At 39.9% G+C, this 27791-nt stretch overlaps 1 protein-coding gene across 2 annotated transcripts; it reads left to right on the plus strand.

The window, feature by feature from the left end:
* The first annotated feature begins 133 nt into the window (after window positions 1–133).
* On the plus strand, window positions 134–25914 carry ttyh3a (tweety family member 3a). 2 transcript variants are annotated; one of them, XM_003442175.5, is made up of 15 exons: window positions 134–274; window positions 644–866; window positions 3485–3654; window positions 6220–6331; window positions 6484–6704; window positions 9268–9363; window positions 10017–10089; window positions 10987–11062; window positions 15206–15261; window positions 15889–15981; window positions 16711–16803; window positions 17535–17671; window positions 18948–19121; window positions 19527–19602; window positions 23718–25914. In XM_003442175.5, exons 2-15 carry the CDS (start codon window positions 741–743, stop codon window positions 23787–23789), a joined length of 1575 nt encoding a protein of 524 aa, XP_003442223.1. In that variant the 5' UTR covers window positions 134–274; window positions 644–740; the 3' UTR covers window positions 23790–25914. The 2 variants fall into 2 exon arrangements, with proteins under 2 accessions (XP_003442223.1, XP_025762149.1); XM_025906364.1 differs by lacking the exon at window positions 23718–25914 and adding an exon at window positions 21109–21951.
* The last annotated feature ends 1877 nt before the right edge of the window (window positions 25915–27791 follow it).

Here is a 27791-nt window from a genome sequence, read left to right on the forward strand (position 1 = left end):
GAGTTGGGTTGGCTCCAGCCTCTCGCACGAACGATAACTGGTTGGAGGTCTCGCTCGGTAGTTTGAGTCGTTGCGGTGGAATAAGACTGCGAGAGATGAAATGAGGAACTACCAAATGAGCAAGGCAGGATGCAACAAACCGCAGAGCAGAATGCCAAGTGAAACAAAAGAGACTGCTTCTTCTGATTCCTCCCCGACTCTCAGCGGACTCAACTAACTAGCAGCTAAACCGGCTAACGTTAGCAGACTTAACGCTGGCTAACCTACTTTACGGGTATAAGTAGCTTCTAAAAGACGAAAATTTTATGTGATTTTAAATGGATTTCTGTGCTTGAGAGATTACAGCTAACATTAGAGCAAAGTCCCAACTGTCGCACAACGACAGAGATAGTTAAGTTGACAGAAAGTAACTAGCATGACTGAGGTTTACATCGAGTAGTTAAGGTTAGCTGAGTGCTAGCTGCATCAATGTTTGTGAAGTTAGCGAGCTGTTGTTTTACCCGAGCTCGTATTAATATGTAATGAAAGCATTTCGGATTTATACGTAGGTGAAAAATAAATGAATGTAATGTTTATGATTGTCAGAGTGAAGAAAACACTTAAACATTACTGCATGTGTTTTTGTCATCCATCCCGGCTACAGATTGACTGTATGAGGTGGATTCCCCTGCGTGTTTACACTTTAAAGCATCCCCTCTCTCCTGTCCGCTGTCCGTGGATCCCATTGACATTTGCTCCCCATGGCAGCGGTGGTTAGCTACACTCCACCATGGTGGGTGAACCTGCTGCACAGACTTCCACATTTCAACTTAAGGTTCGAGCAAACGAGCAGTGACTTCAGACCAGAAGACTGGACGTATCAACAGGTAAAATAAAACCCTGCAAGTTCCTAGACTCGCACTTGGGGCTGTGATATTATCAAGTGCTTGTTTCGGTATCAGTTTGATAAAATCCCAATCCTCCATTTCGCAATTTTAGCATGTTTGGGCATGCTGGGCCACAGTCTGTGTTTTGTTTTTTTTTCTTTTTTGTTTTTCTTTCCTGTAAGGTTGTCATTTAATATTATTAGTTGTATTGGTGGCAGCTGATCGTTCTCTCCACCTTTTGATCCCTGACACCATCTGTGTGTGTAGCTTTCCAGACACTAACCAGCTGGCAATGTATAGTGTAATCCAGGCCACATAAGCTGACCTAAGCAACCACTTCCTTATGTCTTATTTTCCCTGTAATCTTATCATGGTCAGTATTTGTTACACCACATGGGGGGCATTAAGACTCTGGAGTACCCAAAGGAAAAAATATATTTATTCCAACAGACTCACATTGGGGTGGTTAAACTGAGGGCAGGGGTTAAGGAGGATTCTGCACTGACTAATGAGCAGTTTAGACTCTGGGGGGAAGGGAAAGCAGGGCGTTTGTTCATATGTTTAATATTAAATAGAATCTTCTAAATTTAGGTCACATAAAGTGAGAGTTTTGGAGAGTCTCTGCAAATTGTTATGATAATTATAGGTACCCAGCTCTGGGTGGTTATTCCCTTCTCTAGACCCATTAGTTCTATTATCCTTTAATCAATAAATACATTTGAATTGCCATGAACAGTGCATTGCTTTCTTTTTGAATTTATTTTCAACAAAGATGATATTTATCATCTGTGAAAGCCATGGTGTTAGATGCAGGTAACACTTTGCAGTCCTTAATTGTGTGAAAACTGTACAGTTAGTCTGATAAGTAATTGTTTTTATTTAGGTTTTAATAAAGAGAGATCTGCAAAAAGGTTTGATAATAATTATAATTATGACGACAGTCTTAAATTCCTCTTTTTATGTATGTTGTTTATGCTGTTGGTGTTAGAAAGTGCGTCATTACCAAATCCTCAGTACTTTTGTGGTTTTTAATAAAGCTCTGGGTCAGTGATTACTAAGAGCAGGCAGACTAATGTAGAGGAGCATTTTGAAAACAAGTGGAAAAATCTACAGACATGAGTTAACTTTAAGAGATGCATCAAGATCTAACCCCGTTTCCCTTTTACCATGGAAGGGTGATTCAGAAAATCAAGAAGTGAATCATGATTCCTCCGAAACGAGGAAGGCATGTTCCAGACATGCGTCTGCAATTCACGGTCATTGGCCAGATCTTATGCAGTTAAAAGGATGTTTACACTTTCATTTCTGATTATTTCCCTGTTCGAACTAACATGTTACCTACTATCAGATTCCTTTAGTTAAACATTGATTTTAATGGTGAGAATAGATTTTAGTTTAGAGCAAGTGAGCATTTTAAGGAGTATAAAGTTCACAGCTTTTCACAACAGCTATCCTGGTAGGAGTTAATGGATATAACAAAAGAATAACAGCTCTCAAAAACCATATTTCACTTCATGCCACAACTTGAGAAAAAAAAATTCCTTTGGACCCAGTTTGAGAAATGTTACACCCCTACTGGATAACAGCTGTTCAGGAAGTTCAGTGTGAAAAATATCTCTTCAAAAGCAACAGGGATAGTAACAGACTATTAAAAGGGTAATCCAGCTGTTATCTGCTATATGTTCCTTTTCTTAGTTTTATCATGACAAGTGCTGCACATAAAAGGTGTTATCATTGGGACAGCTTACAAACCATAATTATTGACTGACTTTAATTACAGGCTGCTAATTATTGCCAGTGCAATGCTCCCTCTCAAGCTTCAGGGACATTCTTGACTCATCCAGATGGCTGAGACATTAATGGGGCTCAGGCTGCGTCTAGGTGATGCAACTTTTGAATATGTCATTCTTACATCTTGCCCAGATGGTAAAGAAGTGATGCACCAAAATTAATCCTCATTATGATCACAGTCTTTCCTCCCGGTTGAAGTATGCAGAGCAGCATGGATGAGGCATGGCATTGTTTGTGTATATCACTGGGAACATGGGGAGTAGTCAAGTACTGGCTGTGTTCACTCGCTGCTTTGCACAGGTCACTAGGGCGTGTCATTCACTGCAATGCTTTGTTGGGAAAACTGAACGAGTAGAACAACACTGGGTTTTTCACAAAAACAAAAGTGGATGGAAATCTGCCCTAGCAATGAATCCTCAGGAGCATACAGTGAACACATAGGCCCTCTGTCTGACCTACATACGAAGAGCTACAGTTAGTGGAGAGAGGTTTGACTATCACACTGTACATCATTATACATTCTTGTGGTTTTTGCTGTTCTTTGCAGTTGTCTCTGAGATCAAGTTCTCAGTTCAGTCTTTCAGTTTGCAAATCAGTCAACAGACTACTTTATCTTCATGTTTCTGTTTAACATTGAAGCACACACCACTGTTTAGAATGGGTGTAATACAGCACTCAGATAAGATAGCAACATACTTGAAGTTGTGTGCATTTCCATTGTGGGAGACTTTAAAAGCATTCTATCCCAGTTGCTGCTGTTGTTGTTGTTGAGGAAAAACCAGTAACAGCTATGAAGTTTTCCATAACTCCATTCTTCTTTCTACCAGTCAATCCTGTTGCTGGGAGGTGTGGCGCTTGCCTGTCTGGCTCTGGACCTCCTCTTCCTGCTCTTCTATTCCATTTGGCTGTGCTGCCGGCGGAACAAAAACGAGGAGCAGCCCAACGCCGACTGTTGCTGCACAGCTTGGTGTGTCATTATTGCAACGCTTGTCTGTAGGTGAGTATTAACATGGGCCTGCAGTGGTGATAAACAGTGTTGGTGATAACATATTACTCTTGAACAATACTGACAGTTAAACACTGGCAATGGTTCAGTCCATGATGTCAGATCCCCAAACACAGAATAGATGGCAATAGATGCATCTACTAAAATGACTCCAAAAAAAATCCAGAAATGTTTTGGTTTACTGATGATGACATAATGAAATGGATGTTTGATCATTTTGGTGTTTATGAATTTCCTTCTTTGTTTCTAAAGCTTGGAAAACATGGCAAGTGTGACTGTTTATTTAGTGCTTGTAACTCATGGTGCTACTCTTGTTCTTATTTAATAGTGTTTTGTAAACCAATTTTGGTTGAGCACATTGTTATAAGGAGCTACATGGAGCCCAGTGATAAAATGAAATAATTCAATCAATGATCGCTTTTTCAGATAACACATGGTTTATGATTTGATTTTGTTTTGGAGTATGATTAACAATATGAAGTGTTATGATTTGCTCCAAGCAAACTTCTGTAATGGAAGTACTGCACTCGGCATTAAGATTTGTCTTTTTGGTACCGGCTGCTTTGCATTTGCATAGCAAGAGATAAAGCCTTTGAAGCATTGGTAAAGGGCAGTACACCAATCTAAAGCCATTATTAGCTGAATATGCAAATAATGTGGTCAGCTGCTACAGATTCAGAGTGGTTTGAGCCGTGCTGAAACAAGCAATACTTTGTGACATAGTTCATAGCGATGAATTCAATAAATATCTAAATTTGTGCAGTTTTATAGTTTATTGGTTTTCGGTTGTATTATCATATTAAGTTTGCAAAATTGGATGAAAGTGCTTACGATGTTGGAAAATAACCACATCGAAATAAAGCCCAGACTTTGTATCTGATGGTTGTTAATTAGTGGAAATGTCAGGGTCTGGCTGCATAGGTAACTCTCTGATGTATTTACAACGTGATCTAATGTCAATCAGCAATATCCTTTCCTCCAGTTGATAGTCCCATCAATTGCTCGTCACGGAGTTGAGGAAAGTGTAATTACTGGCCTGCCTACTTTGCAGTACTAACAGCTGTTTCGCTTTTGTTGCTACAAGTCACCTAGTTTTATTCAGCAGTTTCTGTATTGTTGCTAATGTCTTCCTGAACCATCTAAGGCAGTACATCACTCACACCCACACTGAAAGCCTCCAGATACCATTGTATACAGAATAATTTGAAAACTGTTGCATTCCTATGTATGTTGGATTGTCGCCACCACAACTGTACTGATGGGAATAAGCAGTGTGACAGGAATTTGTGAAGAGGAGGATGTACAGTATATGAGCATTATGTACTTTTAGGCTTTAGTTTAAGGTTTTACATTATTATTTTTGTAAGTGCATAGTGTGAGAATTGTACCATCTGGACACAGTTTTTGTCCTTGGAAACTGAATTTGTTTCCTGTTTTCCTCCTCCTGTTGATGGGCCGCAAGAGAGCCATCACATTTGATTCAGAGTAGCACAAAGAGCTTGGGGACCTGATGAGTACAAGAACTGCATTACAATCACCGTATCTGTGTGCACGCTTGTACCCACGCATAAATGCTGAGCAGGGGGGGAAAAAAGTTGGAGAGATGTGGCATTTCTGTTTTGCTTTGCTTTTGTTCTTTGACAGTGGGTCCACGCTCAGCATCGCAGTATCATTGCACAAGAAACTGCATCACTTAAAAATAAAAGGATTATCTTCTCACTTTTTTTTTCTTTTTATGAATAGTATAGAGTTTCCACAGGGTCACATCTCACCAGGGAGTTTAGTTTGTTTTGTACTGTGAAGCTGCTCCTATTTACCTTTATCACACTGCAGAGTGTGAGAGGAAGAGATTAGCAGCACTCCAGGAAAAGGGAAAACCTTCTGATCTACTGAGTGCTGTTGGCTGAACACTTTTAACCCACAGTGGTTCATTCATAATCATTTCATCTGATACAATCTGTTTATAGGATGAATGTCATAGGATAAGTGCTTCCAAAATGTCAACAGCTGCAATGCAGGAACTGATGTCAGAGCTAAATCTTTATTATTGTGCAGAATTGGAGTTGATATTTTATCACTGAAATATGAGAATATACCAAACAGTTTTATTGTAAATATAGTTCATTCTGTATTCTCCCAATGATATTAGGATTTTAATAAGTGTGAAGCCATTTTTTGCCATCGATGTACCTTTGGAAACTGTTGCTCATGCATTAGAGAGAGCTGTTTTTCTGCAACTTGAGGCCTGCCTGTGCTAATGGGAGCAGATCTCCTGCCTCAGTACAGCCTTTGTCAGTCATAGTGTGGGGCTTGGGGCATAGCTGGTCCATTCCTCTGTGTTTCCATGGTTCTGTATGGAGTCTTTCTGCAGAAGCTCAAAGGAGCCTGTTGACTGGGGTCTGAACCGACAGGGTTAATGTAGAGTTCACACGCCTCTCTCCCTGGCTAGCTGTCCCTCTGGCTTGCTCTCTTCTCTGTCTCCTCTCTGTGTCTTTTTTAGCTAATCCCTCCTCCTCACCACCCTGTCTCCCCTCCCTTCCTTTTGTCTCCCTTCAGCGCTGGCATTGCCGTCGGTTTCTATGGGAACGGCGAGACTTGTGATGGAGTGAATCGAATGACGTATTCTCTCCGCCATGCTAACCGCACGATCACTGGAGTGCAGAAGTTGGTAAGACAAAGTGTACAAATTATACCAAGAGGTTTAATAATTAATCGCTTTGCTGCCACAAGCAACCCCAGTTTCATTAGAGCTGTATAGTGAGCCCCACTTTTCTTCTCTGAACTCTATCATGACCTTGTTTGGCCCTGTTTTGGCTCTAGGTCTATGACAGTACTTCCTCACTGAACCAGACAGTTGATGACAATCTGCAACAGCTTGAGGGGCAGTATGCACAGCATGCAGACTACCTGTCCATCATCCAAAAGCTGCAGGGCCAGCTGGATGAGCTGGTCAGACAGATGGTGGAGATTCCCTTCTGGGAAAACTCCAACATCTCCCTGGATGAGTTTGCTGGCAAGATTGAGCTTTTTGACTGGTACAGGTAAGACTGGGACAGTGGAGCCAAAGCACCACTTTTTGCAGTGGTATAACAGCAGACTAATTATCTCATGCTACATCTATTTTATTAAAATAGATGTAGCATGAGATGCAGAAAAAAAATGAACTGTTTTACTGGTGCTTATTACAACATTTATATTTCATTGAGATTTAGTTATTCTTTTCCTAGTTAGGCAGTGGTGCTGTGTTGGATGTATTTCTGTATTAAAATGTCTAAGTGATTCAAGATAGCAGGATGCAATGGTAGGCACAAGCAAGCAGGAATTTCTTTAACTTATTCAGCCCATAATGAGGTAGCTGACCTGCTTAAAAATTGCAAGCCTGGACTACATTTCTCTGCTAGAAAATTAAAGCAGTGTTTAATTTTCTCATGCATAAAATATATCTTTGTTTATCACATGGTCAGAAAAACCAGCTGAATGTATTGATTTCTGTCAAATAAGGTTACAGAGACTCATTACCTTTACTATATGTGGATCAGTTATGCTGATATCTGCAGCACCCCTAAAGGACCAGTGTGAGAGGAATAAATACCCTGGAATTGTGGTGTCAGTTAAATATACCAATTATATCCTTGAAGAATAGGTTCACAGTCCGTTAACAATAAACCCTTTCCCATAATACTTGCTCTTACATGCATTCAAAAGATGTGATTTAATAGTCACAGGGAAGTAAAGGAATGCTACCACCTAGCTACAAGCATATATTTTTGTTTAAATTGTGCTCTTTTAGTATCTTATCTTATCTTATGCAAGTTGCAGGGACAGCAGCCTAAAAAGGCTTATTAGCCTCGTTCTTCCCGGCCACATCTTTCAGCTTAAACAGGTAGACACGGTTTCCAATCTTGGGTCTGGCCTGTGGCTTAGTCAAATGCCCTAACCACTTCATTTGTGGAGGAGTAGTGGCTGTACTCTGAGTCACACCCAAATGACCAAGCTACTCGCCTTATCTCTAAGGGAGAGCCAAGCCACCCTTTTGTATATGCAAGTAGAAGCCACCTCCTCAGTCAGCCAATCCACAGGCACTGCTGCAGACCTCTAATCAGTATTGCAGAAAACATTATGGAAAGCTGCTGTGGACAGCCGCATAATATCCAGAGTTTTAAGAAATACAGGGCAAACCTCATTCACCTAGCCACCCAGAAGATGTTTAACTACAGTGACCTCCTCTCCTGTGAGAGATGAGTCACCCCTGGACTCTGCTTCTACTATGGAAGGCATGTCAGCGGTATTAAGGAGATCCTCCCCAATCCTCATTGCATTTAGTATAAGTAGAGCACCACTTCCTCCTATGAGTTGTTCCATGGTCTCATTGAACTCCTTGGACATGAGTTATTGCTTCAGCTACTGCCAGAGCTGCACTTTGCTTGAGCTACCAATATCTCTTAGCTGTCTCTGGAGTCAAGCAGGATAACCAAGGCCAACAGGACTCTTCCTTCAGCCCAACAGCTCCCTTCAACTCTGTCTGTGCCAGCACCACAGCTCAGCTCCTTTCTACACCCAAGTGTCCAAGTCATACGGCTGCATCTGATCATTTGATGATCAAATTGTGACCTAGGTTGTCGTGGCATTACGTGCATTTATAAAAACACTTATGCTTGTAGATGGTGTTCATTGTGCACTAACTGTAGTTGGCACAGAAGTCTAAAAACAGAACACCACACAAGTTCACATTGGGCAAACCCTTCAAATCCAACCAGGTCGCACTGTCATTTCCCATGTTAGCATTAAAGTTCCCCAGTATGGAGGACTCACTCTTTCACCTGAACATGCAGGGAGGTACTGAACCAGGGGATTACAAATATACCCACTCCTGCCCACCGCCACTCACCTAGAGCAACTCCTGAGTGGACCTGATGGAAGTTCACCCCCCACTCCAGGAAACTGGTTTCGGAGCCCTAGCTGTCCATTAAGTCAAGCTCAGGATATCTAATGCAATTATCCCACGCATCACCTCAGACTCCTTCTCCACCAGAAAAGTGACATTCAGTGGTACCACAAGCCAGTTTTTGAAAGCCAGAGGTGGAACCGCTAGGGCTTCTGCACCTGACTACCATCCAGTCCTTAAGTCTTCGAACCCACAGGCGAGTTGACCCCTATAGCTACTTTGGGCTGCTCTGCCCAGCCACCAGATGCATGGTGAACTGGTCCCTTGATATTTATTTTGGGGGTCATCAGAGGGCTTTTCTAATTCGCTCTTCATCTGGCCCCTAACCCTCCTTTGGCATCCTTTTCAGTAAATGAATATGATTATTCGCTGGTAACTTTAATTCTCGCACACCAGGGTTGCCCTCTGGGTTACTTATGACATGTCACTTACAAGTTGCCCCAAGACCAGTATGACTTAACCTCAGTTATTTTCAGGTTCTTATTTTTTTATTTTTTTAGGTTTCAATGTTCAAGTGTAACAAACCTTTCAGGAGGCATACCTATAATACATAGGATAAGCTGAAATCATTGTGACTGATGTTAAGAGAACTGCTTCTTTACTGAGAGATGATTAGTTGTGCTGCTTTGACCACTTGTTAATGACATGTGTCTTCACAGGTGGCTGGGCTACATAACCCTGCTTCTGTTCGATGTCCTCATCTGCCTTCTGGTGCTGTTTGGCCTCATTCGCAACTCCAAAGGAACACTCATAGCGTGAGTCTCACAAGATGCAAGGGGAAACTCTTGTGACCTGGGGAAGGATTTGGCTGAGTGGCAGTTACCATACACGAAACCACTTCTTCATTACTGTTCAGTTCATACAAAAAAGTTTGTTTGAAATTTCAGCCCTTTTAAAACTAATTTCACAGGAGCATCACATCATGATCAGATCAGTATTTTACTGATCAGTACTGTTGACACAAGTGACATTTTTGGCTTGACAGGTTTGCGTTTATTTTGTTATGTACTATCTTTGCACATGATAACACGGACTCTCAGTATCACTTCTTGATATTGGATATCCTGTGTTCTTGCAGCCTTCAGCCAATAGCCAATTGGTCAAGATTTGTTTTTTTGGATCACTCAATATTGTTCAACATGATTTCAAGAATTTAGCTGCATCTGATTTTAGTTGCTTATGTAATCTATCCATGTATGTATGTTGGTGATTTCCTTTGCCTTCCTCTTCTATCCTTCTGCCTTTACAGCTGATACTATTCTTTAAGACTGATCTGCAGATCTTTGTGTTGAATAAATTGTCAAATTTTCTATCTTAAATATATTTCTTTCTGCAGAAGATTAAGTTGTTTTTGCACATGAAAGTTGCTGCTGGTTAAATATACTTCTCACTTCCTTTCTCTCCCCAGGGTGTGCCTATTTGGTGTAGTGGCTCTGGTAATCAGCTGGGTCTCCCTGGGGCTGGAGTTTGCTGTCTCTGCTGTAAGTTTCTGCATCACTGCATGATCCTGTTGGGAAAACCGTTTTTGTGGGCAGCCTGTGGCTGCGGAGCAGAGTTTTATTTCACTTAACTAGTAGTACATGAGTCAAGATATAAGGAGTAATACACTAAATAGTCATGAAAATAGCAATACCTATGAGAAGGACTATGCTACACAGGACCTTTTTATTTTGACTGAAACTGCTTTTACTAAGTTATAATAAGTGTATTTCATAAGTGTCATGTTTGATATGCATTTGTTAATGGGGATTGTGCAACAATGTACAGGTGTTTTATTTTTCTAGGTACTTATTACAGAAATCTTTAAGACGAATGGTATTGATTAAGATTTGTGATTAAAAGGCAAAATAACTGGTTATTATGCACTATGGGGGTAATATTGCAATTTATGCTCCCAGAAGCAGAAAGTGGTAAAACTGGCTGCTTCACTGAGGTTAAAAAATAAATCCATATATTTTGTTTATATTGTTTTGTGTTACATAATTTAAACAGGCATTTTAAATGGATTTTCCAGGAGGTTGAAAAATGTTGATGAACATTAATCTTTATTTATGCAAATTAAATATCCCTGTGGAGGATTTCCTCCCCTGCAGATGAATCAAGCTGTTCACACCTAAATGTGCTCATTTTTATTTATTTATTTAATTAATTTTGTTTGATTGCTCTCAGCAGAGACTGAGAGAGCCAGCGACATGAAGTGTTTTTTTTTCCTGTTTGTTTGTTTTTTGTTTTGTTTTTTGTTTTTGTTTTTAAAGCTGCAATCAGTTCATCAAAGATGATGATTCATTTGCAATCATGCATGTGACGACGTTTGACTGCATTTGAATGCAGATGTCACCAACTGAGTCTAATTTGTCTAATTTGTGTTGTTTTTCTAGACCACCAGTGACTTTTGTGCATCTCCTGATACGTATGTCACTGAAGTGACAAAGCAGTATCAAGTCATCAATAAAGGTATGAGCTCCTCTTATAAAGATCATTATGTGGTAAAGATTCAGTAAGTTCTTCAAAATAACTGAATTTTGAAAGGGCAGAGAACAGGATCTGAATGCTCTGTTGTGCTGCACTGACATCTCATTGTTCTAAAGGGTCAGCCTTGCTCTTCTCCATAGACCATAAAACCCCTCCAAGTACTACTACCACATCTACAGTGGGGGCAGAAGGGCAATGGGCTGCTTTTTAAAAACCACTACAGACGGCTCTCAAACTGTCTGATTTTAGTAATTGACCTATATGTCTCATGATGGGACACATGTAAGAGGGAAAATAGTGCCTTGGATTTGCATGAGGAAGATAAGAACCAAGGAGCACAGTATCCGGGACGCAGTGTATTTCCTGCATCCTCCTTCAGTCCTTGGAAGGGGGAAAAAAGATATTGTGTCTTAGAAATAAGACCCATAATCACATGTTATAAACGCCACCAAGGATTTTGGTGCTCCTATTTCTGCTTAAAATCCCTTATTTGACATCAGCTTAACAAAATATATCTTCTTCTAATCTCTCAAACATGGAGATTGCCATGCTTTGGGCAGAAACCAGGACATTAGCTTTAACTGCTCCGTTGTATGGTTAATCTGAACAATGAGCACTGGCTCACTGTATGCACTGAACTGTATTATGCTGCAGCTTTAATGCTCTATTTTACCCTAGGGCTAATTTATGCAGTGTGGGGGTTTTCAGTTTTGCTTTTTTCCCTTAAACACATGCTAACTATTTAGCAGAAAAAAGGAACTCACTTATTATTACTGTGATGAGGCAGTAAGTATATTGCTATTACAGTATTAACACAAAGTGGGGGGAAAAAACTGCTGTAAGTCCAGACTCGGTTCTTGTGTTTGTCTTTTTCTCCCTTACAGCTTTTGCCTTCATGAAATTGGACTAGACAAATCTCTGGATAGCAGAAAGTGTTATTACAGCACTGGATTTATTGCTTTTCTCCCCTCAGTGGTTGTGGTAGCATCATTTCAACAACACTCAATGTTAGTTTTCATGCGTGTGCTTTCTCCCCATTGTGTGGTTGTTAGGCATTTTATCAGAGAGAAATTTAAGATGCAGTTTGTTCTGCTGCAGCCGGTTTTTCTCTATTATTATGATGGTTTGTTTTCAATACAAATGGTGGCAACAGTGACAAAGATGAGCTGCAACTCTGAGCAGGCTTGAACTCCATAGATGCTCAAAACAGCTGCATTTGTGCGTTTGATCCCTCTGTGTTTGGAGGAAGTTGGTTCCTTGTGAACATTTGCTTATTTAGTCTATATGACATCTGGTTTTCAACACATCCCCGTGTTTGGAAATACTCACAGTGCAGCTCATTCATTTGTTCTGACTGCTAAATATCTAACCTAGTGCAGTGACTGGATGCCAAAGATATCTTGATGGCATGGCTCACTGGCGTATCAGTCTAATCATAATACCGAACAATACTTGTTTGTTGTCCTTTATTTTGAGGGTTCCTCACTGAGTTATGAGCAGAACTAATTCTTCTTCTTGTGCTTCACGGGGAAATGGCATAATACTATGAGAATTATATAAACCCACTTCCTGTCCGTTACATTTATTTGATCATGAAAGCCATAACTGAGTCATCATTTAAGTATGTGTTCTGATACCAAGTGACACAAAAACTGATCCCAACCCCATGATGAGGCATCCATAGTTCATCCAAGGACTTCAGGAAATCTGCTCCTCCTGATATAAATGTGTGGGTGTAGTTGTGAGAGCTGGACCAACAGAAGCTTGCTGATATGTACTTTTAAATGCCGGAAATTCGCTTCTCATGCTCAGCTGTGTGGGAAAAGGCTCCTGACACAGCAGTGAGTTTGGACGTCACTAACACCATGTGTCAGGTTGGTGGTGGTGATGGTGTTCCTACTGCCTCTATCCGTGGACACTTCTGTATTCCACCGCTTCTGAGTCATGCTCTCACGCAAAAGCATTTCTCATCCACTCCTTCTCAGTTCTGTGATTATTAACCTAACTGAAGTGGCTGGTAACAGCAAGTGAAAGTCTGAAAAATGAATTAGTCTTCTTTGGCTCATCGTGTACTGCAAGCAGGTTGCAAGTATGGTCATGTTGTAATTTAACAATGACTCTAGAGGTGTTATAACCACACTGTTGTTTTCCTGAAGCTGTTTGCAGTAAAGGCTTAATCCTAAGCCTCTCTTTGGCTGTGTAGTGCTGATTGTTCAAGTGTTTCTGTGTTAGGAGAAAAACACATTTCCATTTAACCTCAAAGCTCATGATTAGCTTGTTCATAGTTATAGTAGCCATCAGTGTCTTACAGGGCAGCATTCAATGACTCAAAACTAGACAGTAACATAGTATATTTTGGCCTAGAATCTTAAGGTCTGAACCAGTGACTCTGTGAAGACGAAGCACAATGATGCAAGAATGAGAAATATAGAAAAAAGCTGTAGCCGTCTTGTCCTGCAGTAGTTATAATCAGTACTTTTTGACAGTATCTCATGTTTTGAAAGTGGTTGCTTGTACTGATAACCATGCAGAGAATTTAATGCCCACCTTTACACAGCTTTTTAGTGAGATTGAGCCCTTTTTCTTTTTTTTTTCTTTTTTTTTTTTTTCTTTTAGTATTTAACATTGTAGGATCTTTAGGCTATGTAAAGCCTTGAGGCTATTGTTGCAAATTGAAATTGCATAAATAAAATTTGTTTGTTGAACTCTGAGGTTCACAATAAACATTCAGAAACCTGCTGCATTGCCTGGCTAGTACTAAAAGGCCGACACACAAAGTTAGCAGCTGAATACCTCTGTGTACTTAATGTTCCTGGACTCTGACTTGTACTAGTAGTAAGTTGACTTTTTATGTTAGTAATTTTTTTGTTGTTGTTGTTGTTATACGTTTCCCAATGGAAAAATTAGATTCTCAAACATGGCTATGTTTTATAGACCAAAGGTCAAATTTGCACAAATAAACTCATGAGTCAAAAGCTCAGGCTTCATGCTGCTCTAATTGTGCTGTTTCTAGCACTTGTCTATTTTTGGCTTGACGTCAAAGGGGAGGGATATCCTTAACATGGTCACTGCAAGGAGTCGGCACAAGTTGTGAGCACAGAAGTTTTACAGATCTGCAAGAAAGCTAAACACAAAAAACCTTTAAAGGGGTGGGAGCTTTAATAACTATTTTCACACAATGGATGAAGTGAGATAACGCACCAAGGCCCAGTATTGCATAAATGCACATTTGTTTTTGAACTGTGAATCATGCAGAGCTATATTACTAGACTACAAGAATAATATATGGTCCTTGACATTAGCTTACTAGGTCCCCTTTAAGGTCAGCTTATTGTGATGTGCAAGACATTTGGACCATGTTACAAAATATGACAGTGATATAGCAGTTTTTTAGTTGCTAGCGGTATCTTTTAATTTAAATAGAAGATTAATCAGCTACAAATCTATTTGATGGTAGGGTTTTTTTTAAGCGTCTTCATTTGTCTCAACCTATGAAAGCAAGGATTTCCTTTTGTAGGTTATGTGCAGGTTGTTTGTAAATATATTTTGCTCTAATTTTTAGTGCATTTTGGGTTAAGTGGAATGTGTTGTCATGTATATCTGTTTTTATAAAAAAGTGTTTATCAAATAGTGAAGCTAACCTGCCTGTAATTAATTACTTTGCAAGCTAGATATTCATTGTATAAAAGACAAAGAAGAATAATGAATGTAACAGTAATGCAATTAGGATAAAAAGAATAACATGATTAATATTAATAATTAAATAAATAAATAAATAAACATGTCTGTTTTCATACATGAGAAAACTGAACAAGTGCACATGAAAGATTCCTGGTTCAAACGCATATCCCTGGGAGAGTTGCGTCAGGAAGGGCATCTGGCCTTAAGGGAGCAGCTGAAAAAGCTGCCACATTTGCCATATGATAAGCCAATAAATGTTGTTAACCTCTTTGCAGTTGTGCTGTTGGTTGAGTAGAACAAACATCCTGAGGAAGCTTAAAAGTTCACACATTGGGAGTTAAAACCGCTTTCAAGTTATGTCGTCATAAAGACTAGCCGCAGCCCTACATATAACTTCTTGTGGCTCTGCCAACATGTTCATATGTGTTCTGTTTTTTCTTGCAGAAACCCTTCAGTACTACCTTAGTTGCAGTTTGGAGCAGAGCAATCCCTTCCAGCAGGTTTGTTACATGTGTTATTAGATCCGTCTTTGTGCATGTTAAAACAAACCATTTAAGGCTCATAATGGTAAAATCTCAACAGACATATTTTCTGCATGATGTATGACCTTGTTATTAGGAGGAATGCAAGTAGGCACCATGGGCCACTCCCACTGCCTCAAAGCAATTTTTTCCATGCAGTAGTACAATACATTTCATTATGCCAGCAGGAAAGCTGATGCAGAGCAGCACTTCCTGTACGTCCATGACTATACTGTGGGGCTGCTTCAAAGGGTGTTGGGCATGAGAGATGTTGTACAGAAGTAAAATGTCACACTCACTGTGAAACTGCGGTTTTCTTTAATGGAGTCCCTACATTTCATTTCTCGAGCTCCATGAATAAATTAGAAGTTTTGAGTGCAGCTAAAGCTAGGCATCTATTGTTAGTCCTTGTGTATAGAGAACGAAGCGCTATATATACATTATATAAGCCTTGAAGCTCTATAAACTCAGCGTGATTTCACAAGACATCAGCTTGACTACAAAAGGAGACAGCTTCTCAAAGCCTCTGGCACTGATTTAAAAAATGGAAATACTTTTGAAATATGCTGGACTGCTACAATATTCATTCTTTTTTTTTCGTTTCAGAGGCTTTCCGGGAGCCACAAAGCATTAGTGGAAATGCAGGATGATGTGTTTGAACTGCTTCGATCTGCCACCAGAGAGTATAAACAAACCAAGGTATGTTTCCCACCCCAGTAAAATACCCTTTACTTGTAGTCCCACATTACATGGTATCTCTAACGGTTTGTGATGACACAACATACAAGTGAATGGGACCTGACCGGCCTGCAGAGAAGTGAAGTGCACCTGTCCACATAAAGGCCTGCTGACAGCCCACCTGGGACCTGCATTATGTGCATTAGGCTTTCACTGGCCCTTGTCAATACAACACTATGCTATTGTCCAAGGATGGTCCTTACTCTGTGTTGACAGAGGCATAAACGAGAGCTGACATAGGGAACAGAGGGAGGCATATTTCACTTCACGTATCCACACAGTGAAATTTGCTGAGGTGGCGGAAACACTGTTTTTTTTATCTGGCAATCAAACATTTTCTGCCAGACCTTAAAAAAAGAACTAGAGGGAAAAAGGGAACTGTCCATTAAAATGTATCATACATTATAATCTGCTTTTTCAGCTCTGGCTCCTTTGTGCTGCTGTATAGTGAAGCAAGACAAATCCCTGATAAATGTGCATTGAATAATCACATTATCTCATTCTTCATTGTCAAGTGTTTAAACTATTAACAGACATGATGGGGAAACTTGCTGTGTAGTGTGTTTTCAGGTAAACAATGAGAATTGCTCTGATTTTTACTTTGTTCCACTTTTTCTTTTTTTGTGGTTTCAAGCCATTGAGCCATTTTTCAACAGTGCACATTTTGAGTTTCCCATCGCTAATTTACAGGGACGCTTGGAAGAGATCCAGGGGATACTGAACACCACAGAGATCAACCTACATCAGCTCACTGCATTGGTGGACTGTCGCAGCCTGCACATGGTGAGTAGAAGACTTACAAACTGAGACACTGTTAACTGTGGGCTTGCTCGTTGTCTGATTGAAAAAGGGCCGGCGGACTTGATGTGTTCTGACATCCTTGTAGTGCAGCTTAGTTGTATAAAGCAGCCCGTCTTTTATGCCTGTGCAGTTGACTACACCTGCCATCATAAATAATGTTTCCTTTCCTGTATGCAAGTTCTTGTCCAACTGATGCTGGCTGTGTACCATTTATGAAGCTGGCTGAATGACAAGTACTTGGCTATGTCTGTGCTTTGGAAGATTGTCCCTCAGTGGCTTCCAAATTCCAAGTGCACATGTGCAAGTGAAGCACTTTTCTTGGTGCTATTTGCTCTGCCTTCTCTCTCAAAGAGTTCCTTGGCTAGCAAGACACAATTATTTTATGTGAAGAGAGAAACTTTAGCAGAGTACAAATATTTTTTTTTTCCTGCAGTGCATATAGTCAAAAGTTTTCAGTCATGATGAAAAGTGTTCCTTTTGAGGCAAGGAAAACCTACTCTGCTCCCCTCTAGTTTGCCAACTGTGATCTCTTTTGTTTGACCTAGTTTAAACAAGAAGTCAAAGCAGATGCATGTTAAAGACCCCTTTTTAACTTCTTCCCTTCTATTTTGCCTTTTTTCCCTTATGTTTGTCAAAAAAATAAATAAACAAAAAACTGTTTGAACCTGTTTAAATCTTCCAAAAAATAAAATTAACACCTGTGCTTGTTACAGGACTACGTCCAGGCCATGACAGGACTTTGTTATGATGGACTTGAGGGTCTCATCTACCTCGTGCTCTTCTCCTTTGTCACTGCTCTCATGTTCACCTCCATTGTGTGCAGTGTGCCACACACCTGGAGAGGCAAGCGGTACGACTTTCATTGACCTCATACAGTTTGGACAGTCCTCCTCAGAAACATCTTGTAAAGTGGTGCGAAAGCTTTTAAGCTAGGTTTATATTGAGGACTTTATATACAGTGAGAAATAATTCAAGAGGAAAAGCCCATTAATTAATTAATCATGAATTTGTTGCATGCTTTTGTAGCCACTTGTTTTTACATGTGTGGGGATGAAGCAAAACAACTGGAGAGAAAGAAATTAGAGAAACATGATTGTTTTTCTGTAAGACTTATGTTTGTCTGTGCTTCAAAGACGGGTTTTTGTTTACTGCTGGGACAGGTCCAGGGGGCTCTAGCTGCATCCTTAAATAGATTACTTCCTGATAAACCTCATCAAATGTGCTATCTCACTACATGTCTGTTTTTGTTTTTTTGCAGGAGGGGTGAAATCATTCTGATTTCTTTCTTAATAAAAGCAGATATGGTTTGCTAACAGGAATGTGGTTTCTCAGCCTCAGCTCAGCTGCTCCATATAATTATCTTGCCATTGGGGGGGCATGTTCATCAGTTTGATCTCAGCTAGAGCTTCCTGTTATAAAGCAAGGGATTACATGCTTCCAGTCTGTTTTTCTCAGTTTCCCTGCCAAGCTTGTTTTATTTTATTGCTGTAATAATGCAGCGAATTACTTAACAGCTTGAAATGGCAGGTCATTATCAAGATGTACTTTTAGTCTCAAAGTTTAGCATTTCCAGTGCATTAGTGTTGTCAGTAAGTTATTAGCACAGTTTTCCTGACCGTGTAGATTCAAGTGATTGTATTGTGAAGTGCTCTGAATGAGATTCCATGATGTCATGGATTAAAAATGCATGAAATCAGCCTGTGGGAACACTAGAGGGAGACAGGCTCCATGTTGCCAGCGTTATTGTTGCTCTGTTTTGACAGACCATGTTAGTCCAATAATGTTATCTTATACACTACTGAGCTTCGATGTTTGAAAAGAAGCAAATAGAATCCGATTATTCTTGCAGAAGTAATGTTTTTTTCTTGGTCTGTTAAAAATCACATGCAAAAGTAGGGCTCTTTGAAGGAGCAGGACCAATTAATTGAGTCATCTTCTTTGCTTCAAAAAGCAGAGACCTTATCTTATTGTCTCCTCCCGAAGCAGAGATGAAATTGAATCAGAATGTGACTCAGACTAATGAAAAACGTGACCACGTGGCGTCTTTATGTTCTTTTGTTATCAGTGAGATGGGACACGGGGTCCCCCTGGTGGTGGTTTTTATATTGTTGTGTGGTGTTTTGCAGGAGCGAGGAGGACAGTGAGGACGAGTCTCTGAGCCATGGAGGGAGGCAGAACCATGATAATTTGTACCGGGTTCACATGCCGAGCCTGTACAGCTGTGGTAGCAGCTATGGTAGCGAGACCTCCATCCCTGCTGCAGCCCACACCGTCAGCAACGCACCCGTCACAGAGTACATGTAAGACATTACTGGTGAAATTTAAAGGGAAAACCACATTAAAGGCAGGAGGGGTGGATGATATATTTTTACAAGACAGCCCAGATTATGCACAGTGAGGCTGACATTAGATTCCTTGTGTATTCAGGAGCAAATTTATCTGTCCCCAGACGGAGCTCTACTCCTATAGCAAGTCATGTTATGTGCAGCAGATGCAGCTGGTGTTCTCCAGCTGTGATGCCTGTGAAAATCAAAGCCGTCTGCCTCCTGAATAATGCACACATTTTGGGAAACTTGAGGAGGGAATGCTGATTTTTATCGCTATGCTCATAGTGTATGGTTTCAAATCTAGAAATCTGTTTGTGAGTACTGACACTGTAGTTGTGTGGTCACTGAGTTTGATCCAATCGTGTTTTTCCCCTTCAGGGCTCAGAATGCCAACTTCCCTAATTCTCGCTGTGAAAACACACCACTGATAGGACGAGAGTCTCCTCCACCTTCGGTAAGTGTTGTTTTCCCTGTTAAAGCACCTCATAAAAATATTCAGTCTGCACCTTTACACCAGAGGAAAACACTGAAGAACTAAACTAGAAACTGTTTACTTTATTTTAAGAGACATGTTGAATGAAGCTAACTAGACCAGTGGTGTCTATATACTACCGTCTGACTTTGATGCTTCCTTGGAGTTTAATTAATGAATGGTAAGCCGACATAAAAAGGTGGTAGGAGAGACAGAGAACTTCAGAGCATCTGTCTCCACTGCACATGATGCACTGACTGTTTGATGGATGTTTATCTTTGCTTAACAGCATCGGCACCATGAAACTATCAAGAGTATGTTCGCTTACTCTGCTTAACTCGCCTTCCTTTCTTGTTATCACCCCCTGCCTCTGTTAACCACAGCTTCCTCTCTCTTCAGACCATGCCCTTAGGTTGTTTACACAAATTTTTCTTTTAATGTATTTGAACAGAGAACCTATTCAAATTTCTTGTTATAAGAAAAAGTACCCATATCTTATGGGTGCTGTCACTTCTTTGTTTTGTGAATGGTTGAAGAAGCTGTGGTTTCCATGTTAGTCGTGGAAAACCCCAGTAAATTCACCAGAACCCGCCAGATTTAGTTCCTGACTTCCTTAAAAGATTTTTGGAAACTTTATGCTGTGAAAGTTGCCGTGCCAAAAAGAAAAGCTCATTTGTTAGTATAAGCCATGGAAATTAGCCTTATAGAGATGAGTCTGTGGGAACTTTTTTGTTTTGTTTTGATTGGGGTTTTTTTTTTTTTGAGGATCCACCCTTCTAAGTCTTAATCAGTCTCTCCCAGCTTTAGCAGTGCTGTGCTGTACTTGATCTTGTTAAAAGAAGGGGCGACAGAACTCTTGCCTTCTCCTTCTTGAAGCTCCAGCTTTCTCCCACAATTTAAAAATCCAAAAGGTGACTTAATAGGGAACTTTAAATTTCCCACAGATGTGGATGTGTGCATGAATGTTTCTCTGCCTCGAAGTGTCAAACCTGTCCGGAGTATGGCCTGGGTATAGTTTCTTCACAACCCTTAAAAGAAAAGCTACCATAGCTAATGGAAGTGCCATGCTGTCACCAGTGTTTTCTGTGTGTCACTTGAAAAGTTACAGAGAGGAGAAAAATCCTGCATACTGTCCATAACGCGTTCCTTTTATTGGTGATCAGAAGTTCATTGAGTAAACTTCATGTAAACAAATGGCATAACGCAATGCTATAAATCCCTGTGCATCTGTTTTGATGCCGCCGTTAGATGGACCATGTGCAGGAATTCTTGTTTTCATTCTAAGTGAAGAGTTATTAAAATGGTGTTGGTTTGTATCACGAGGCAACCTCGTCCTTTCCCTTCTGCCTATACCTGGCCTGAACATCACCAGATTTCCTGCTCTCCCCCGTGTCTGTGTGTCTGTCTGGACCTCGACACTGCTTTGTGTATCTTCTCTATATACTCTCTTCTTGTCGTTTTTGTTTTTGCTTCTGCGGATCCATACAGTTGTATTTGACTGCTGCGGACAGTAACAGCGGTCACTGCTGGCAGTTAAAGCCTTCGGAGAGTTCAAGATCGTTTTGGTAACCTCATCTGCTATGCTAACAGGTACTAAACATGCCCGCTTCCTCCCCCTGCTGGCCTGTTCCTCCCCTGTACCACTTCCCAAACTCCCAGCTCCCAGCTCTACTCACCCTATATTTAGGACCCACCAGATCTAATGGACCCCTCACCCTCACTCCCCCTCTCTCCCGACTCTTGCTAAATGTCCTACCTGGTGTCTCACCTGATGTTTGTTTCCTGTGGCCCCAGGCTGCATGTCCATTTACGCCCTGCAACTCTGATATATTGGGAGGAAGCTCTGCCTTAAGGCACACCATGACCTATGAGTCAATAACAGTCAACATTAAATTAAAAGTCCATTAAACCATTTCAGTGATAATGTGGATGTGCTTTGTCCTGATTCTTGGCTTTGAGGGTGATCTCATGGGAGTTACAAGTAGACATTGTAAAGTCTTTCAGGATTGTTTACTGGCCTTGTAAAGCAGGGACATATCACTTAAAGGTACTGACTTTGGTATGACCTTTAGTGTCTTTCTATTTTCTAACATTTTCCTCACTGACACTACATTTGATGATAGAAACAAATCCATCCATCATTTCATTACATTCTCAAGCACCACCATTATCACTACAGTGGTTACTGAGTATATAAAAGAATAGTTAACACCTGTGCTTGTTAGTCTCTGTAAGTATTTATGACAATGTGGATGAGAAAGTACTGAAGGTTCTGAACTGACCCCAGCATTGCCTGAATTCTTGCACTGACAAGAAATGCATCGTGGGGAAAAAATCTGAAAATACTGATTTTTTTTTTTTTAAATTTTTATTTATTTTTTATTTTGTTTCTGGACTTGAAATATTGAGACAAGCTAGTAAGAAAAATGCAGGGTGCTGACAATGTTTGCAGACAGTTCAGCCTTAATATCTTTCCCCAGCCTAGAAGATATTAAACTGTTCAGTAAAACTGGAACGATTAAATTACATTTCATAACTTATTTTTAGAATTATAATCATTTTTGCAAAAAACAAACAAACAATGAAATTGCAAATTTAACCTAAATTATTATCGCCATGGTGATTGACACTGTTCCCTAACAGCAAGAAGGTCCTGGGTTTGAATCCTGCCATCTGACTAGGGCCTTTATGTGTGTGTGTGTGTGTGTGTGTGTGTGTGAGTGTGTGAGTTCTCTCCTCTGGACTCCTCCTACAGTCTAAAGACATGCAGTTAGTGGGGTTAGGTTAATTGGCCCTATTGTATCTGGGATAGGCTCCATCCCCACCAGCACCCTGGATTTGATAAGTGGAAGAGAATGGATGGACAGATAATTACAGCCATAGATTGCGTATAAAACCTGGAGATGGCTTTAAAGTCTTAAAAGTGAGCCCAGTGCACAAGTGTTTAAACCCTGCATTCTTTCTAATAGCCAGAAGGGGGCGGTTGCTCTACCCAAACAAAGTCTGGAGTCTAGAGCAAATGTCGGAGTCCAGTAGTATAGACGACCTCAGTAAAACTGACCTCTTCCCTTTTTGATCTGTGACTCATAACCTGATGAGTTCATTATCTCAGACACTTTTTTTAAGTCTTATGTTGTGTAAAATATGATCACCATTATAGCAAAAAGAAAGAATACAGCATTGCATGTTTCAGGGTGTGGCTACCTATTAATTAATAAATCACTGCTGCATGGGGGTGTAAGGTGTGGTGTCTGTCAGGTACACAGTCACATCTGTCCATTTTATCACATCTAGTTTAAAAAAAAAAAAACAGTGAAAATGCTCAGCTAAGCTTTATAGCAGGACTTAAATAACTGATGGGTAACGGCGCAGTGGCTTTGTCCCTCTTTAGCATACAGCCTACGGTTACAGCTCTTCTAATGTTGAATATTTTACTTAAATGTGCATGGTAAGTGTTGATGTTTCAGCCCATATTGTTGCAAATACTTGGCTTTCATATCAACAGGCTGTCTGGATGGCTCTGAGGGTTGATCTCAAAATCTGACCACAAAGTGCCAACCAAGTGTTTCGACAGGAGTGTGAAATGCAGCCTTTGTGTTTGCATCACCTGTATTCAAAGAACGCATGGCTGCATCCTAAATCTATATGAATGTTTGGCCCTGCAAGCGAGCACGAAGTCTGGCAGGACAAAAGTGTCAAAATGATCCTAAATTACGTCCAGCTCTTTCTAGTCTGATGTCTGTGTACTCTGTAGCTGTTTCTGTGACTTTCTGTGTTTGAGTCATTGACTATCCCTTTAGATTTCAGCCCTCTGGAGTAACTTGTATGAAATGTAACTTGTATGTATTTCTCTGATCTGTTGAATGAATTCTGCTTTGCTTTTTGTACATGTATGTATTTTGTATGTCTGTTCGTTCTTCTGTTGCTGCTTACCTTTTATTTTTATTTTTATTTTTTTTTGTAAGGGTAAAAATCTGCCTTTCCAATCCTACACAGAATGTGGTTTCAAGTATTTTTGATGAGTGTGCTACCTGGAAAAAAGTGAAACTATGATGTGAATTGTCTTTTTCTTTTTCCTTTACTTTTTTCCTTCACAGTACACCTCCAGCATGCGGGCAAAGTACCTCGCCAACAGTCGACCGGATCCCAACAACACTCCAGCGCAATAGACCCCGACAGGCTCATCTGGTCTGCAGCACTGATGCCACTGAAGTCACTCAGAAAGCCACTCATCAGTCTTTTTTTTTTTTGTCTTTTCATAGATAATTTTTCTCTCAGTCTCTTGCTTCTTGCTGCCTGACTTGACTTAAAATATGAAACCAAATGTGCTTTCGCTGGCTGGTTGAAGCAGAGCTTCGGGACATCCATCAAATCTCATCTCATGAGCTGTGAGTGCAGGAACTTGTCTACATCTCCTCGGCTTACGTTTACTACTGCGCGAATCATCATTGGTGCTGGGAAATTAACTCCAACATGATGGTGCCAGGGCTGACTTTGAATTTTTCTTCTTTTTTTTTTTGTCTTTTATGAATGCACCATGACACGTACCAGTCACATTTAACAAGCATTGCTGTGTCAAGGACTCTGGAAGTGCTCATAGACTAACATTGATTACTACTGGTTGTTTTGATTTGTAAAGTACTGTACCATACTCAGAGAGGTATACCTTGCACATTCATACAAACCTTTTTTTAAAATTCATTTTTTGTCTCATCTAAAGCATAACATACAGGAAGTTCCTCAGCACTGCTTTCTGCTTACTGGCTTAAAAGTACAAGGTATTGTTATTTTTAATGTGTACATGTGACACATGCACCACACACTTGGATTTCTCTGGCATTGGCATGCTGTTGCATTTTTGTCTTAAACCTGATTTCTGGAAACCGCTTTCCTGCAGTATTGCACGTCTTATAGTCTTTCGAAAGAGAACTTTATTTTCTTCTTCTTCTCGAGATCCTGTTATTTCCTGTGGTGTGTGTGTGTGTTTTGTTTTGGGGGGTTTTTTGTTGTTGTTTTTAGACGGTGTGTTGAGCCCCTGTTACACAGCCAGGACTGTGTGAAGCTGTGATTGTGGCTCATGAATGGATTGGACAAAGATGAACTGCGTTGTAGGGAAGCAACAGCACTTTCCTCAGTGAGATGATGAATTTTTCTTTTATATACTACTGGAAGCAGTAAAAAGGCAGACACTTTTAACAATCTATATATATATATATATAGAGAGAGAGAGAGAGATGGTGAAGCAGGGGAGTGTGTGAAATTTCTTTTTATATTCCTTTTTATTTTCTTCCCCCTTACACATTTCAGCATAGTATGCATTAGCCATGTTCCTGTTAAATAAAACCATGTGCTCCCTTAGCAAAACTGGGACTTGTCCACACACATCCACATCCGATGATGCCCTTCCCTGCAAAATGAAACCGCTTCCTCCTCCCAGTGACTAACCCTCTTAATCCAAATGTGTATATAAAAAGATAATATGCATATCTCAACAGAAATTTCAGGAGAAGCTTCATGCATTGGCAGTGCAGTGTTTCTCAAATGTGTTTTAGCATTTATAATCAAAAACGGTAACGGGTGAGTGGATGCTGTGAAGGGATTGCAACAACTGTGCTCTCTGTACAATCTGAAAATTCTTTGCTACGTTTCCTGTTGAAGCATGACAAACTTTGCAACGTGCAGTGAGATGTTTGTACTTCTGCTTCCTCAGCTCGCTTTTTAGATGTGCTTTGTGACCAGTACAAGAGGTGATGTTGAGACTGTGCCAACAAGTTAAGCACAACCCTTACTGTTTTTTGTTTTTTTTATCTCTTTACTTAAAGTCTGTTGAGAAAATGAGCCTGACTGGTTCGAACCACCTATATTCTGGTAAATGTTATTACACTGATGCAGTTTTTCTCCTTTGGATAGTCATACTCTTTGTTGTTTTGTAATGCAATGCTATTATACTGGTTATAAACTATTACAAAATGAAGAAAAAATTGTGAAATTGACATTTTAATTTCTTTAATGTCTACATTTTTAAACAACTTTTTTTTCTATTGGGTTTGCTAGTTTGTTTTTAGTTTAGATTTGTAGAAGCACCGTGTGTTACTTCATGAATGTGAATATGGTAAATAGATTTAAATTTTTCATTAAAATTTTTGTGGAGGAAAAAAAAATCACTGTAGATGTAACCTTTTTATATATGCATATATATAGATATAGATATATATATGCAACGTGTACATGTAAACACTGTGGTCGTCTTGAGCTTGAATGCTGTGTTTCAAAATTAAAGAAACCTTAAATGTAGTGCAATAGGTCATTGCACTTCTTTGTGCTGTTGAGACTGAAAATCCCTCCTGACATCCAGTAGGTAGCAGCAAAACTTCACTGTAGTTCTTAGAGACAACTGTTCAAATGCTCAAATATTTAATCAGCCTGTTACATGGCAGCGACTCAATGCACGCAGATACGGTCAAGACAATCTGCTGAAGTACAAACCAAGCTTCAGAATGGGGAAGAAAGGTGACTTAAGAGACTGTTGCATGGTTGTTGGTGCCGGGCGGGCCGGTCTAATAATCTTATAGGTTAAAGTACAAGATTTTCTCACACGACCATCTCTAACGTTTACAGAGAATAGTTTGAAACTGAGAAAATATCCAGTGAACAGCAGTTCTCCAAATTCCTTGTTGATGCCAGAGGTCAGAGAAGCAAAGTCAGACTACTTAAAGCTGATAGGAAGGCAACAGTAACTTATTACAACTAAGGTTGAGAGTGCAACTGAGGTATGCATTCTCTGAACACTCAACATATGTAACCTTGAAGCAGAAGATTACAGCAGCAGAGGATCACACCAGGTAGGAAACTGAGCCTACAATGTTTTAATTCTTGAACAGTGTTTTGTGACTTTTGTCTGTGAAAGCACTATAAAAGTAAACTTTTACTTACTTACAAAGTTCAAATCATTGCAAATGGATTTCTTGAAAATGACAATAAGTTCGATGGACTAACAGTCACCAGATCCCGATCCAATAGAGCACCTTTAGAATATGGTGGAATAGAAATTTGACATTATGGATGTGGAGCCAACCAATCCACAGCAAATGTGTGATGTCATCATGTCAATATGGCCTGAAGTGTTCGAGGAATGTTTCCAGCACCTTGCTGAATCTATACCATGATGAATGAAGTTAGTTTTGAAGGAAGAAGGGAGTCCAACTCTGTACAAGCAAAGCGTTCCCTAATAAAGTGGCTGATGAGAGCATGCATCTAAATTGATGCTGTTTAGAAATTATGTTTTTTGATCACTTTGGTCTGTTGTTTATGTTTTTTTGGTAATTCTCTTTAACCACCAAGTGCTCTCTGACGTCACTACATTTAATGTAAACATACAGCACAAACAAAACAGGATATGAGTCGTGACGCTTGACTATTCAAAACAGCTAAGTTTCTCAGAAATAAAATGCTAAGGTGATACTTTCATTTTCAGCCCCCACAGGCTGCTGTTTTCAGAGACGGAGCTCTAAAATTAAAGTAGGCTGCTGGTGAACATCGTGCAGCGTTTAGCAGCTAAAATGGCGGGAATCCTTTACGGTCACTGATGCAAAAATGACTGACAATGTTGAAAATGTTTCACGCTTTTTAAAATTTGCTGATAAATCAGTTGGTTTAAGAGCTTTTTGGACTCTGAGGGGACATTTGTGAGAGTTCAAACTCCAGAAATTCATTTAAAAATGTGCTCAAACTTCAAGTCTTCAAATTGACTGAAGTCAGCATTGAAGAGGAAGTGTCCTACTCAAAGAAATCTTTGGCAGGCAGAGTCAAACTCATGCAAACGTGGATTCACCGTCTGTGGATGCCAAAGAGAAAGTCTTCATAGCAATGACTGAATACTGACCTGATGCTATCTGTCTCCTGCATGTAGCGCATGTAGTATAGATAAAGCTATAGAATTTAAATTTACCAAGCCAATTATCAAAACTGCTAATAGTTCCATGAACCATTGAGCAAGGCATATTACATGGTAGATACTATTGGAAATGCTTTGAAAAAGCATAAACATCACAAATAGAGTGGAAATCATCCAGAACAAATACAGTTTTTAACAAGGCTGTAAACGTGTTTATTTCTGCTGCTAAGTTGTTGTAATTTGACACTTTAATTACTTTGGAGACAAACAAGATAAA

This window comes from Oreochromis niloticus, linkage group LG4, assembly GCF_001858045.2.
Source record: "Oreochromis niloticus isolate F11D_XX linkage group LG4, O_niloticus_UMD_NMBU, whole genome shotgun sequence".
Taxonomy (NCBI): Eukaryota; Metazoa; Chordata; class Actinopteri; order Cichliformes; family Cichlidae; genus Oreochromis; species Oreochromis niloticus.